The 16,127-nt window shown below is 44.0% G+C and overlaps 1 protein-coding gene across 5 annotated transcripts in view; it reads right to left on the bottom strand.

The window, feature by feature from the left end:
* Positions 1-690: 690 nt before the first annotated feature.
* TLR5 (toll like receptor 5) overlaps positions 691-16,127 on the bottom strand; it is a 56,810-nt gene continuing 41,373 nt past the window's right edge. For 4 of the 5 annotated variants that reach the window (XM_064276855.1, XM_064276854.1, XM_023549364.2 and 1 more), the window contains one exon: positions 2,824-12,391. In XM_064276855.1, coding sequence (XP_064132925.1) covers positions 9,808-12,387 — 2,580 coding nt within the window. In that variant the 5' untranslated portion in view covers positions 12,388-12,391 and the 3' untranslated portion in view covers positions 2,824-9,807. Of the gene's footprint in view, positions 2,614-2,823; positions 12,392-16,127 lie in introns of those variants that run through there. The other variant, XR_010319441.1, reaches the window with a different exon arrangement.

Below are 16,127 nucleotides of genomic sequence, written 5' to 3'. Positions count from 1 at the left end.
AACAAGTCTGTCTTAGAAGAGTACAGCCAGAATGCTCCTTGGAAACAAGGATGGTGAGACTTCGTATTATATACTTTGGACATGTTATCAGGAGGAACCAACCCTGGAGAAGGACATCATGCTTGGTAGAGCGTCAGCGAAAAAGATTCTTGACAAGATGGATTGACACAGTGGCTGCAATGATGGGCTCAAACATAGCAATGATTGTGAGGATGGCGTGGGACCAGGCAGCATTTCATTCTATTGTACATGGGGTCACTGTGAGCCGGAAAAGACGTGACAGTACCTAACGACAACAACACAGATTAGTAAGTAAGCCCAAGTAAGCCAGTGCTTACCTTACTTACTGGGTCACCTGCCCCTGTCAGTGATTATAAATTTGAAAAGAGGCTTTGATTCTGTAGGAAGGTGCTGTGGTGGGAGAGAGACAGATGCCAGGCATACCTAGAGGCAGAATCTTTGATGTAGTGAAAAAATGTGGAATTGTTCACTACAGATGATCTGGTAAGCAAGGTAAGCACTGTGCCTACCTTGCCTATTGGATAATCTGCTCCCTGAGTCTCCATTGGATACAAATGTTCATTTTTCCCTCATTTCTGTCTGTGCTTCGCCCTTCAGGTTAGCTACCCTCTGTTGTCTTTTTGGCTAAGACCTGGTTGTCCTGGCCTCCGTGAGTGATGCCTCTGAGGTAATATCTACCCCTGTGGGGACACTCGCACATTGTGCCCCAGCGTCATGGGAGAGACCAAAAAAAAAAAAAAAAAATGCTACTCAGAGGATGCAGACTTCCCTCACAGGGCTGGAGCAATTCTCAGAGAGAGTGCTGGATTGTCTGAGGTCAGCTGGCATCACCACTGCCCCCTCCTCAGGTCTCCTCTGCATGAGAAGAAAGACCAGGAACATTTCCCAGAACCCCCTTTCCTGTCTGGTTAACCAGTAACCAGTCATCATGGAGTCAAGCATAACAATGATGGTGAGCATGGTGCAGGACCGGGCAGTGTTTTGTTCTGTAGTACATAGGGTCGCTGTGAGTTGGAACCGATTCGATGGCACCCAACAACAACATACAGTTGTCAAAACACATTGAAGTGTGCCCTTAAAATCTTTGCATTTATTGTATACCAAAACAAAACCACGGTTCAGGGATTTCCTTCTCAGGTTTCCAGAGGCCTTGCCTTGACCTCCAGAGAGGACAGATGCACCTGAGAGACAAGGAATGGAATATCCAGAGCAGAGGACCTGAAGGCACACCCAAGTAATCCAGGAACATCTAGCCAGTCAAATTACACAAAATAACTTCACTTCTATGCAATCTCCCGGTGTTAATGTGCATTTATTTTATTCTAGGAACTACGCTGGAGTCCCTGGGTGGTGCGAATGGTTAATGTGCTTGGCTGTTACCTGAAAGTTTGGAGGTTCAGGTTCACCCAGAGGCACGTCGAAGAAAGGCTTGGCGACCTACTTCTGAAAACTCAGCCATTGAAAACTCTATAGAGCACAGTTCTACTCTGACACACAGGGGGTTGCCACGAGTTGGAATAGATTCACTGGCAACTGGTTACTCAAAACCCACTGCTGTGGAGTTGATTTCAATTCATAGTGACCCTATAGGACAGAGTAGAACTTCCCCATAGAGTTTCCAAGGCTGTAAATCTTTATGGAAGCAGACTGCCACATCTTCTTCCCACAGAGCGGCTGGTGGGTTTGAACCACCGACCTTTTAGGTTAGCAGTCAAGTGCTTTAACCACTGTGCCACCAGGGATCCTTGGCAACTGGTTAAGAACCTTTTAATCTTAGTGGCGGTGGTGGGAAACCAAAAGCCTAAACCTGGAGCTCCAAGGGGTTAAACAACACACAGCTAGGACTACAGTAGGGATCTTCCCATTCTAAGCCCATGGCAGGGAGAGGATGGCTGGGGAACTGCTGCCTTCTTTAAGGCTGCATCTTGAGCAAGGATAGAGGCCATTCCTTCATTGGCCAGTGACCTAAAACCAGCTTTTCCTCCTTTGACTGGCACCTACGTCTGAATCTTAGGAGCACCAGTTGCTCATTCCTGGTTCCCTCTCCAAAAGCGCTCTCTTGTGAAAACAGGGACCACTGCCCAGAAACCACAGGTGATTTATTTTTGGAAACCTCTCCAGGCTTGGCAAGACATGGAAGTCACAGGCCCCATAACACAGCTGCAGGTGGAGAAAGAGCTGGGAGCTCATTAATGGCCAAGGTCACTGGAAAAACCATGAATGTGGCCTCAAGTGTTAACCCTGAGGGCTACCTGAGCACAAACCCAGTTCAACCCAGCAGAAAAATGACCCAGCCTCCACTCAGCCAAGGTGCCTGCTTTCTGCAGGGCTGGTGGGGTGGGCGGATGGGAGGGAGGGGTCTGAAGAGACATGATGTCATTGATTTTATGACTTCTTGGTGAGGTGACCTTCGGGCAAAGAGACAGGAACACGGGGGCCTGCGGAGGTGAAGGGCCTGAGCTGGGAAAAGAAACACGATTCCCAGCCTGTTGGATCAGGTCTCTGAGTTTCAGGAATAAAGCCGCCTTGTCAGACTCCCGCGCTGCTCCTATAGTCGTAAGGGGCTTTAGCTAGTTCTTTCCATGGGATTTTCTGTAAAATAAAAACATTCAATTTCATCTGTCTAAATGGAAGTTAGTGTTGAAATGGAGAAATAAAATATTTAATTCCTCAATAAAACATTAAAAATTTTTTAATCTTAAGAAAAATAAAATTGAGCAAAACTTTGTGTATATATATATATATGAATATATATATTTTAATCTATTGAAGTAACATTTTTTTCTTTGTTGATTGTTTAATTTAAAAATCCTGTTGAATTTTTCTGTCTTTTGCTAAGGGCAGAAGTTTTAGGAATATACATGTTTATTGTTTATTTTTCTCTTTATTAAAGTATTATTAATGAAATGCATAATCAAAAATTAAGTAGCATCAAAGACTTACACCAAAAGGCTACAGCTCTGTTTCCTTGCTTTGCATTGCCCTAGGCCCCCCAGCACAATCTCTTGGTTTCTTCTTTTGGTTGGGCAGAGCAAGGAAACCATTCAGACCAGGTGCCATTCCTAACAAAGACAAGGTATTTGTTTGACGGGGACAGCGTCATATTAGCTCTACATGGCTTGGTCTACTATTACTTGTCTTCTATTCCTTTAACAAAAAAATCTTCATGCTTCCTTAATTTTTTTTTTAATTGAAGACGAGTATCTTACAGAGAAGTAAAGGAGTCATAACCGATACAGATAAAATGGACTGTCACTCGGTGCTCCCGCCCACATTGCCCAGCCCTGCACCATGTTCTCCCACTCACGTTGCCCAGCCCTGCACCATGTTTTTGATCTTTGAGATGTCTGAGCTCATTGTTGCCTCTGTTGTGTTCATCCATCTCATTGAGGGTGTCCCTTGTTTTTGCTGACCCTCTACTTTACCAAGGAAACCCTGGTGGTGTAGTGGTTAAGTGCTATGGCTGTTAATCAAAAGGTTGGCAGTTTGAATCCACCAGAAGCTCCTTGGAAACTCTATGTGGCGGTTCTACTCCGTCCTACACGGTCACTACGAGTTGGAATCGGCTCAACAGCAACAGGTTTGGTTTGGCGTTCTACTTTAGCAAACAGAAGTTCTTAATTTCAATGTAGTCATTGCTCTTGAATTCGTATTTTCTTAAATCTTGGCTCCAAACTTATTTACTGCCTTGTAGTTCTCCAGTGTCTTTAAATAGATGAAAAGAAAAGAAAAAAAAAGTTTGTCCAGCTTCTCAAGATGCTCCCAGTGAGAAGATTGAGCAGAACTCCCTGGGGCAATCATTATTAATTTGTCTAGCTCTTTCTTCTGCAACTTCCCTATTTCTAAATATACATCCAGAGTGCTATTTCTCGATTTTACATCTTAGACAGTGTATATGGATTTTATATTGTGATAGATGAGCATGTAACGACCCTCCATTTGTATTCCACTTGTACCCCACATTCTCCTACCCTCCCACCTATTTCAGAATTTTAAATTTAAAACATTTACTTTACCTTATATCAAGACTATATAAAATGTTATTCACTGCAGACCCAGGTGGTTGACAAGGAATACTTAAAGTCGGTTGTAACTGGGGTTCTGAGTGGGATTCTCTTTGAAGTTTTCAGCAGCCTCAATCAACATTCCAGGCTTTTCAGAAGAGTTTCGATTTCAAATACAGCAAGCTCTAGCCATTCTCAGATTTAATAGTAGTATTTCCTGCTATTTTTGAGTGATGCGTGGAGTTTATGCATACGCCGAGACCCGACTTTGAGTTGCAGTGATGTGGAGCGCAGAAGCCAGCAGCTTAGCGAGTGGGAATCTCAGCTGACCACCCAGACCGCCGCCTCACCTGGGCTCTGGTGGTCTTTCCTCTAGTCAGATATGCAGCAACTCTGGTGAAGTGCTTTGGGAAACGGAAGCGCTTGTGAAGTGCTTTGGAAATTGTGACTTTGGAAAATGGCCTCCAAAAGAATCTTAGCTGCTGGGCCTGGTGATGAAAGAGAAGATAAATGACGAGAATTTGAGGAAGTTTGGGCTCTCTGCAATAAAAGTTCTGGAAGACACTAGAGTGGCAAGTTGAATTCAGCAGGCGCTGGCATGTGTGCTGTGAACGACTCCCCCACAGACTCCATAAAAACGATGAAAGGTGGTTTTTGAATGTTTCATTAGCAATATTTCCTGTTTGTGTTTTTGAAGTAAGAGGATTAGAAAAAGCTGTGGAATCAATTCAAGTATTGAGGGTCATCTGTGTCCCAATTTGTTGTTCCTATAAATACACTTGGCATTTTACACAGCCCAGGTCTGGTTTAAAAATTAGTCATGGGGATGGTCACCCAAAGCAAGGGGGCAGGGACCTGGTGTAGCATAACCCCCTCCCACTGGAGTCAGAACCAGGAAATGCCTCTTGTCAGGAGTCATGTTCTTAAAAGAGGGTCTGATGAGGAGGTTTCATTAGGTCAAGGCCGACCGCTCCCATGGGCCCCCGTGCCCAGGGCTGAAGATGCAGTTTGGGGGAACGATGGTGGATCAGCAGGAGTGGCGAACAGGCTGAACTGAGACAGAGCCGCCTTTCTATAGGCCTTTCCATCTGTGGCTGTAACTGTTACTAGCAGCATTGCATTTTTTTTTTTTTTTTAAGAGTACTTCTTACTACAAGGGTCAAGAGAACCTTCTTCACCTTATTTTTCTTCCCCATCTTTCCATTCCAGCCCAATTTTTGTGGTTAAGCGCTCGGCTGCTAGCCGAAAGGTCGGTGGTTCAAACCCACCAGCCACTCCAGAAAGATGTGGCAGTCTGCTCCCATAAAGATTTACAGCCTTGGAAACCCTAGGGGGCAGTTCTGCTCTGTCCTATAGGGTCGCTATGAGTCGGAATCGACTGGATGACAACGGGTTTGGAGTCTAAGCTGCAAGTGTCCCGTCACCCAGGAGCTCCATGCTGTGCCGGTTGTTGGAAATGAAGTCCAGTGGGTTTCTTAGGGCCTGTGGCCTCCCGCCCTCCTCAGCTCACCACTCAGCGCCTGTATCAGTCCGCTGCCCTGCCCGTCCTCTCCCATGAGAGTTAACAGAAACAGGCAGTGACGCTAGGGAGGCTGGCTTTGACAGTGCACTTCATTCAGCCACCAGGCATTTATTAAGCATGTATTATGGGCCAGGCACTGTACTGGTCCCTGGGATACAAAGATGAAAAAGATACAGTCCCTGCCATTAGGGGGCTCATAGACTAGGTCATCCTGTACACATACATAACACATTTTCCCATTGCTGTTGAGTCGATGGAGTCGTGGTGACTCCACGTGCTTCAGGGTAGAACAGAGCTCCATAGGGTGTTCTTGGCTCTAATTGGAGCCCTGGTGGCTCAGTGGTTAAAAGCTATGGCTGTTAACCAAAAGGTCAGCAGTTCGAATCCACCAGCTGCTCATTGGAAACCCTATGGGGCAGTTCTACTTTGTCCTGTACGGTCGCTATGAGCTGGAACTGATTTGACAGCACCTAACAACAACACAACAACAAGGAAACCCTGGAGGTGTAGTGGTTAAGTGCTACGGCTGCTAACCCAAGGGTCGGCAGTTCAAATCCACCAGGTGCTCCTTGGAAACTCTATGGGGCAGTTCTACTCTGTCCTATAGGGTCGCTATGAGTCGGAATCAACTCAACGGCACTGGGTTTGGTTTGGTTTTGGTAAAGACAATAACAATCATATGGGAGCAAGCTAAAAAAATCTTTTGTATTTCTGTTGTTGTTGTTAGCTGCCACCAAGTCACCCCCAACTCATGGCAACCCCATGCAAAAGGGAATTGGAACGTTGTCATCCTTAGGGTTTTCATTGGCTGATTTAAAAAAGGGGAGAATTCTACCACTGAGCCACCACTGTCCCCTTTGCATTTATGTTGTTGTTGTTAGGTGCCATCAAGTCAGTTCTGACTCATAGCGACCCCATGTACAACAGAATTAAACAGTGCCCGGTCCTGCGCCATGCTCACAGTCATTGTTCTGCTTGAGCCTATTGTTGCAGCCACTGTGTCAATCCATCTCATTGAGGGTCTTCCTCTTTTTCACTGACTCCCTACTCTATCAAGCATGATGTCCTTCTCCAGTGGCTGGTCCCTCCTGATAACACGTTCAAAGAACATGTACCACAAAGCCTTGTCATCCTCGTTTCCAAGAAGCACTCTGGTTGTACTTCTTACAAGCCAGATTTGTTTGCTCTTTTGGCAATCCATGGTATATTCAATATTCTTTGCCAATGCCATAATTCAAAGGCATCAATTCTTCTTCTGTCTTCCATATTCATTGCCCAGCTTTCACATGCATATAGGGCAAGTGAAAAACACCATGGCCTGAGTCAGGCACAGGTCAGTCCCCAAAGTGGCATCTTTGCTTTTCAACACTTTGAAGAGGTCTTTTGCAGCAGGTTTGCCCAATGCAATGCGTCTTTTGATTTCTTGGTTGTTGCTTCCATGGGCGTTGATTGTGGATCCAAATAAAATGAAGTCCTTGAAAACTTCAATCTTTTCTCCACTTATCATGATTTTGCTTATTGGTCTAGTTGTGAGGATTTTTGCTTTATGTTGAGGTGCAATCCACACTGAAGGCTGTACTCTTTGATCTTCATCAGTAAGGGCTTCAGTAAGTGCATTTATGGAAACATTTTATTTCTCAAAAGTACTTTTTCATTAGTTTTCTCAAACTAATTTCACATGTACACACAATCACACACCCACACATATTTTATAGGTGAGAACCCTAAGATTCCAAGTGACTTTTCTACTATTTCCCAGCAGAGCTGGTCAAGACTGGTTCCATAGTTCCCAGACTGGCCTTTCTCTGCCTGAGGGTTGGGAACGGCTCTCATTTCAGAGCCAGAGCTGTCCTGTACTCCTATTCCACCAGGCTGAGAGGCCGCAAGGGAGGGAGCCAGGACTCCCCCACTGTGGGGCGGGAGGCACATTGTGACCACAAATTTCCAAGTCCCTGCTGGAAATGTAGATCTGGGGAGGTTTCCATTATTCTTAATTATTTTCAGGAAGTACTATTGACTACAAAGACAGTTTAAAATTAAAAATACATACATATAACATTAATCAGTCAATACATATTTATTGGGAGCTTATGATGTACAAGGCAATGTAGTAGACTACAAGGAATTCATCTAGCCATTCATTCAATAAACATTTAAAAATATATATTTTCCAGCTGAAATTCCTGTGGCTCTTCCAAGAAAGAGGGGAAATAATGTTTACTAAGTTCACTCTGTGCCTCAGACACAGTACTGACGTGTAATATGTAGTGTTATGTTAGTTTTGTGTATACATGTATATGTATATGTGTATATATCTATCTCCACTACCCGTCTGTCAGTGTGTTGTACTGTGGTGGCTTGCATGGTGCTATGATTCTGGAAACTATGCCACTAGTATTTCAGATACCAGTAAGGTCCCCTCTGGCGGACAGGTTTCAGCGGAGCTGCCAAAGACAGATTAGGAAGAATGGCTTGGTGAGCTACTTAAAAAAAAAAAAAAGCCAATGAAAACGCCATGAATCAGAACAGAATTGGTCAGGCTGGACTTGAACATGCCAATGATCATGAAGATGGTACAGGACGAGGCAACATTTTGTTCTACTGTACACACAGGAGCACCATGTTCAGAGCAAGTTCAATGGTATCTAACAACCACAACATATCTATTTCATTTATCCTCTCCACAAACCTGAAATAAGGTTAAAAATGGAATCCTCCCATTTGATAGATGCAGAAAAGGGCTCGGGAAGGTTAAGTAACTTGCCTAAGGTCACACGGCTGGGACATGATGGAACCAGGATTTGAATCCAGTCTGCATGTTGACAAAGCCATGAGTTATTGACCAGTCCACCAAAGGAGTCATTCCACATGCTTAACTTCAAAAGAGTTGTAACCACTTCCAAAAGGTTCCTAAATATGTGTGCATGTTCATGGCCTTTAGGGAGACTTCAAGGGAAAGATCGTTGACCCATTTAATTTTCACAGTAATTCTATGAGCTAGACATCAGCATCCCCGCAGATGAGAAACCTGAAGTACAGCGAGGGCATTACGTAGCTTGCTTGACGTCACCCAGCTAACAAGCAACAAAATCAGAACTCAAACTAGAATCTGTATCCAAAGTCCATGCTCTTTCCGTAAAAGTCTCAGTGGTTGATAAAATGAAGCGTGGTAGGAAATAAAGCTGGACTGGTGGTAGGTTGGTATAAATTCTCAAAAGGTCTGGAATGCCAGGCTGAAACAAAGGTGGCACACAAAACAATGTTCATGGCCCATGGAGGTGGGGAGCAAGCTCTGCTCTGATCTCAGGAGCGGACAGTAGAAACAGGGAATATGGTACCACCACAACACGTCTAGCTATTCTCATCCCATTGAAGGCATTGGTGGTAGAATTCTCGCCTTCCATGTGGAAGACTCAGGTTCGATTTCTGGCCAATGCACCTTTATGCACAGTTACCACCCGTCTGTCAGTGGAGATGTGTGTGTTGCCGTGATGCTGGACAGGTATCAGTGCAGCTTTTAGACTTAGATGAACCAGGAAGAAAGGCCTGGAGATGTCCTGAAAATCAGCCAGTGAAAACCCTATGGATTACAAAGGAACACTGTCTGATCCACAGCCGATCGTGGGGATGGCGCAAGACCTGGGAGCATTTCATTTTGTTGCGCGTGGGGTCGTCACTACATCCAGCTTCTTGATGGCAGTTAATGACAATAATTCTCATCTCAGCTTCTTTGGGACTACCTCTTATCCCTGAGATTGATCTTCTCCTGCACCCAGTGATGGCACTGTTCTTACGCAGAGGATCCCAAGGCCAAGGCAGGAAACATGCCTCTCCTTCTGTCTGGTTTCTTTGTTGTATTGTTCTGCAGAACACAGAAGGCTCAGACTCACTGGTCAGCCCGTTCTTGACTCGAATGCTGGAGAAGTATGTCAGCCATCTGTAACGTCTCCCAGGGTGCCTTTCCACAATGAGGAGACATCCCGTAGTTGATACGACAGAAGAGAACAGCATTGTTAGGTCTGAAAGGGGATCAGTGAAGAGCGGGACTTCTGAATCCTTAGTAGACTTCCTCAGGGCAGTTGCATGTTAGATCTATTATTTTCCATTTGGAGGTCAGTGAGACGAAGCATTGTGTTGATACGAAAATCAAGAGATTTATGTTGTTTTCCTGGTAGGAAAAACAGCCCCAAAATGGTGACTTAGTGCAAATACAAAATGAACTATTCGTGGCTTGAGATACGTTGAAAGCTGCCCGTTTGACTAGGAGATGGTTGTTACAGTTTGCAATACGATGCTATTGGCTCTCTTCTTTTCCTTTTCTTTCTTGAGTATTTGTTGAGAGAGTTTATCAAGAAACCAGTCAACATCCTGAAGATCCTCAGGCCACCTCAAGTACTGCTGCTTCTGTATGAATCCTCTGATGGGCTGGTGTTTCATCAGCTGGTATTGGGACAGAGACCCGACCACCACCATGATGAGGACGCTGTTGAGGTCAGATAAGCACCTGCCTTGGGCATAAGTGAAGGCTTCAAGGCACCACCCATCTTGGAGGAAATGTCTGCTCACGAGGCAAACAACCTTTCGGCTGCTCCAGATGGCATCTTGGATGTTGACAAGGTGGTTTTCCCCCGGCACAAAGTCCCTTTCTTCAAAGCACAGGCTGAATCTGTTTTGGTCACTGTACTGAACGTCCAGGCTCTTGAGCAAAGCGCTCTGCACCCATTCAAAGTCTTTGCTACTGAAGCACAAGTAAGCATCATACCTGTACGTTGTGTCAGCTTCCAGGCCCTTGTGGTGGTCTTTGAACACCAGTCTCTGGGCTCTCTTATAACAGAGAAAACAAAACCCCCGGAACTTCGTGACTATGAGGACAGTCATGAGAAAGAGTATCAACATCACAGTGAAAAAGATGAAAAGAGAAAACTTTAGGGACTGTAAGGCTGCCTCTTCATCACACTCCTCCATGGAAACAGAGTAGAGGGGGACCCCAGAGACCACCTCAGGGAACTTGCAGGACATGTCTTCAGGGGACCCAAATAGGGTGACATTCGTTTGATTGAGCCAACTGATAAAAGTGCTAAGTTCACACTCACAGACAAAACTGTTGTGGGTTATGTCCACAGCACTAAGTGATGCAAATAAATTAGGATCAGGAGACAGGAGCTGGTTCCGGGACACATCCAGGATCTTTAAATTAACAGGTAAATCACCAGGAGAAAGAACCGTCAGCCTGTTGAAACTGAGATCAAGTCCCCTTAATGCAGTCAGATCACTAAATACTCCTGGTGGAAGGAGATTAAGGTAGTTACCATTCAAATGCAGTATTTGGAGGTGAGACAGCCCCTTAAAAACGTCCCAACAGAACCCGTTTTCCCAGGCAAGTTGCAGCATATTTTCTCCAAGGAAAAGTCTTTCTAAGCTGAGATTCTGTGCAGGGGTATATCTTTGGCTACAAGAGGAAAGGCGATTTTGGTTTAAAATGAGAAACTGAAGATGAGGCACTTGGAGAAGAAAGTAGAGATCAGCCAGGTTTTCCAGTCTGTTCTCAGATAATTGGATGAGGTTGGCTGTTAGTTTTATGTTTGGCAGAGTTACGAGTTTATTGCCACCCAAGAAGATATTAGGTATGCTTGGAATAAAATTAATTGTTTTAAGAGCGTTATCCTGGAGATCTAAGGTATTTAAATCTTCCAGGAATCTGAAGGTTTGGTCCTGAATGATCCCAATGTGGTTCTGTTTCAGGTCAACATAGCTTACCTTTGGTAGTCCATTGAAATTATAATTATAAAGTTCCCCCAGAAGGTTATATGACAGATTGAGAACTTGGAGGCTGTCGAGTCCATAAAAGGCTCCCTCTACAATCTTGTTAATCTTGTTGTGGGCAAGGTTCAGAACCTTCAACTCCTTGAGGGTCTCAAAAAGCCGGAAGTTCAAGGAGAAGATATATCCATGTGAAAGGTCTAGGTGTATCACTGAGCTCCTGGCCAGGCCGGCAAATGTGTTCTGGTCAGGGTCTTTGATGTTATGGAAGCCAAACCCAGAACCCATAATGTGGTGGGCAAGAACCAAGGAAAAAATCTGGCTGCCACTGATGGCTTTGCTAAAGTTTCCTATGATGGCCGCTGTCCAGCCATTATCAGAAACATCTAGGGTTTCTAGGGTCATGTTTCTGAATGGGTTCCTGCACTTTCCCCAGTCCACTGAGACTCTACTGTACAGGTTATTAGTTGCAAGGCTAAAGAAGGAGAGCATTTTCCCTTGGAGGGGCTTGAGCTCATTCTCACATACAATGGATACTTGGTTGAAGGAAAAGTCTATGGACTTCAAGGAATTCAACTCCTGGAAAGAAGGATGAAGGTGAAGGCTACCAATCTGATTTTTGGACAGGTCCAGGCGAGTTAAAGACTCTAAATTTCTGAAATAACCATCTTTGACTACAGCATCTGAAAGACCACAGTAAAACAATCTAAGTTCAAATAGATGGGGCAGTCCCTGAAATGCGTCTGGATGCAAGAAGTCTATCTGATTATAGCCCAGATCCAAGATGCGAAGATAGGGCAGGTTTCTGAAGGCCTCTTTGTCAACAGTCAAGGGTGTAAACTGGCTCCCAAGTTCTAGCAGTAGCAGCTGCTCCAGGAAGGGGAACGACATGGAAGTGACTGTCCTGATATAGTTGAAGCTCAGCAGGAGTCTCTCAGTGCTATTGGGGACCTGCGGAACCGTGGTGAGGTTGCAGAAACGGTATAAGGCTATCCCACGATCAAAGGAGCAGGAAGAAATTCCAAATGCAGGAATGGCCATGAGCACCACTCCAAAGAGAAGTTCAAGCTGGTCTCCCATGATCCTGTGGAAAAGAAGGAGAACGAAAACAGAGGCATCGGAGGTCAAGGCATTGCATATGGGCCCTTAGAACTTGGGGGCTTCCTCTATGATGTGTCTGTTCCCGCAGGCCCCTTTGTCCCCCTGACCCCATGAATGTGGCTGTTGGTAGGTATTGCCTGGTGTAGACGAAGCTGTTCTCGCTTTCTTTCTGTCAAACACTTACATTGCATTTTCTACAGACTACGCATTGTTCTAAGGTCCCTAGGTGACACAAATGGTTTGCGCCCCTTGGCTAAGCAAAGGGTTGGCAGTTTGAATGCATCCAGTAGTGCTGCAGAAGAAAGGCCTGGTGATCTAATTCCATAAGGATTACGGCCAAGAAACCCAACGGAGCAGCTCCGTCCCTACGTGGGGTCGCCAGGAGTCAGGACTGACCTGACGGCAAAGGGTTCAGTTTTGGTTTAGGGACTATTCTAGGTACTTCAAAAAGATGATCTCATTTAATCTTTATAATAAACTATGTTTGTTTATTCATTAGTTCTTTCATTTATTCATTCAAGATTTGCAAGGGAACTTGGAGAAATCAGCAGGAAGAGACACTTTTTTGCTTCGCCATAGCCAGGGGACCCAGCCCAGCCCACAGAAGGCTCGGTATGCTTCCTGATGACTCCACTGATTTTTTCCTTCTAACTTGCCTGAAGTACTAGTCCAGCTCAGTTCACCCACCCTTACTCCATACACAGTCCATCTCATCAGGCACAAATTGGATATTTTATGTCATCTCCACAAAGAATTGATTTATCAGCTTAATACAAATGTCCATCTGTCTGTCAGTTCTTTGTACTCTGGTAGCTTGCGTGTTGCTGTGATGCTGAAAGCCATGCCACCGGTATTTCAAATACCAGCAGGGTCACCATCGTGGGCGGGTTTCAGTGGAGCTTCCAGACTAAGACAGGCCAGCAAGGAGAGCTTGGGGATCTACTTCCAAAAATCAGCCAACGAAACTCCTCTGGACCGAAATGTAACATTGCCTGATACAGTGCAGGGAGGTGAGACGCCTAGGTTGGAAGGCACGACACAACGGCCACACCAAGAGCCTGACTGGGCATGCAACGTTTTGCTCTGTTGTACGTGGGGCTGTCACGAGCCGGAGGTGACTCGACAGCAGCTAACAACAATAAAAATGTGTTGAGCACCTACTGCGTGGCTGGCAACTGTGTCAGACGACAGGGTGTAAACGTGAGAATGGACAACAAGAAGCAAAAACCAGTCTACTCATTTAAGTCCAGTGGGGAAGTTCACTGGCTGCCCGGGTGAGTGTTTGCTCGACATATGCAGCAGCAAAATGTGCTCAATTAATGTGTCTGACTTCGGGTCTAAGTATTGTTCTAGGTGCTTTGAGGAGCCCAGGGGCCCCATCCTCAGAGAGCTCAGGATCTAACATTTGCGTTGCATCACCATCTTTGGTGCCTACGATGTCTTCATCTTGCTCCATATCTACTCTTTTAGAAGGCTTCTATTGGAGGGTAAGGGAAGAGCTGCATGGCTCAGAGCACAAGAGAAGGAGTAGGAAAAAAGAAGCAAGACATAGACAGAAGAATTGGTTTCTAAAGAGCATTAATCCCATGAAGAAGCGCCCTAACTGGCAACAGTTTCAACATCAGAATAGAATAAGTTCTGAGCATACGTGGCACTAGAGTTGAGTCTTGGCCCTGGTCAAACCACCAGCTCTGAAGAGGTTTCGCTTTGTGTTGGGGCTGATGTGTGGTGGGGTTTCCACAGAACGTTTGAGGCTGTGGCACACAGAATACTGCAAATAATAAATAGGCATTGTGAAAACACAAGCTACCAACTGGGAGAATATCTTTGGAAACCATATATGCAATAAAAATCTAAGAACCAAAATACATATAAAACTTTGACAATGTAACAACAAAAAGACAAATAACCCAATCATAAAAAGGGCAAAGGGCTTAAATGGACATTTTGTCAAAGAGAACATTCAAATGGCCACCAAACACATAAAAAGATGCTCAATGACATTAGCCACCAGAGAGATGAAATCAAAACCAAAATGAGATACCATTTCACTCCCACTAGAATGGCTAAGATAAAATCTACCAAACAAAAACCAAAACACAGAAGATAACAAATGCTGGTAGGATATACAGAAATTGGAACCCTTATCCATTGCTGGTGGGAATACAAAATAATACAACCATTGTGGAAAACAGTGTGGAGGTTCTCCAAAAACAACTAAAAATAGAATTACCATATGACCCAGAAATTCCACTCCTAGGTATATACCCAAAAGACTTGAAAACAGAAACTCAGATACTTGTACACCAATGTTCGTTGCAGCACTATTCACAATAGCCAAAAGGTGGAAACAACCTAAATGCCCATCAACAGATGAATGGACAAACAAAACATGGTACAAACGTACAATGGAATACTACTCAGCCAGCAAGAGAAGTGAAGTCTTGATACATGTTACAATATGGATGGAGCTTGAAGACATCATGCTGAGTGAAATAAGTCAATCACAAAAGGACAAATATTGTATGACCTCACTTATGTAAAAAGACAATGTATATAGTAAGTTTCTTAGTGGCTATGGGGGGAGAGGGTATTGCTTATGGAGTACTGGGTTTCAGTTTACAGTGATGGAAAAATCCCATTGATTAAGGGTACGGTTGCACAGCCTGTTAATGTAATTGTCAGTAAGTTTACGCCTGTAAAAAGTTGAATTGGCAAAAGCTGTGTGATAGATATATTTACAACAATAACCAGAAAACAAAACAAAACAACAAAAAAACAGCTCCTGAGGCTGCTTAGGTACAACCTAACACTTCATGGGGTTTGGTTCCTTGGTTAGGAGGTTTAGGGTCATGGTTTCATGGGACATCCCAGTTAAATGGTCTAATAATGTGTTTATTTTTCTTGAGCTGCTCTCAGAATTCTTTCTTTGTCTTTGGTTTTAGCAAGTATGATTATGATATGTCTTGGTGTTTTTCTTTTGGGGTCTATCCTATATGGGGTTCATTGAGCTTCTTGGATAGTCAGCTTTTCATCTTTCATGATATCAGGGAAGTTGTCTGTCAGCAAATCTTAAATGACCCTTTTTGTGTTTTCCATTTTCTCCCCGTGTTCTGGAACTCTGATCACATGTAAAGTTTTGCTTTTGATATATCCCACATTGTTCTCAGGGTTTCTTCATTTTCCTCATTCTTTTCTCTGATTTTTCTTCAAACAAAGTGATATCCAATGATTTGTCTTCAGTTTTGCTGATCCTGTCTTCCATTGTTTCAAATTGGCTCCCAAAATCTTCTATTGCATTGTTCATTTCTGAAATCTTGCTTATTTTTTGGATTTCTAACTGCTGTTTTTGTATGATTTCTAGTTGCTTATTTATTTTGACATTTTGTCCCTGAATTATTTTCCTGGTTTATTCCATTGTTTTGTCTGTCTTTTCCATGACTTTGTATTTTCCATGACTTTGTCTATTTTTTCTTTCTTTTTGTCTGCATTTTCCTTCATCTGTTGGAGAACCCAGACTGTTAGAGTTCTGAATTCTCTAGCGCCTTACCATCTGGTGTTTCATTTTGGTTGCTGGAGCCATCCGCTCCTGTTTTTAATATGTTTTGATATTGTCTGCTGTTTCTGGGACATTCAGGAATGATTTTCTACGTTTACTGATTGTAGATTTGATTGTTTTGTCCTGCTTTTTTGTTTTATTTGGTTATGTTTTGGCAGAC

The sequence above is a fragment of the Loxodonta africana genome, chromosome 25 (genome assembly GCF_030014295.1).
Source record: "Loxodonta africana isolate mLoxAfr1 chromosome 25, mLoxAfr1.hap2, whole genome shotgun sequence".
NCBI lineage: Eukaryota > Metazoa > Chordata > Mammalia > Proboscidea > Elephantidae > Loxodonta > Loxodonta africana.
This window is presented reverse-complemented; position numbering and strand designations above follow the sequence as displayed.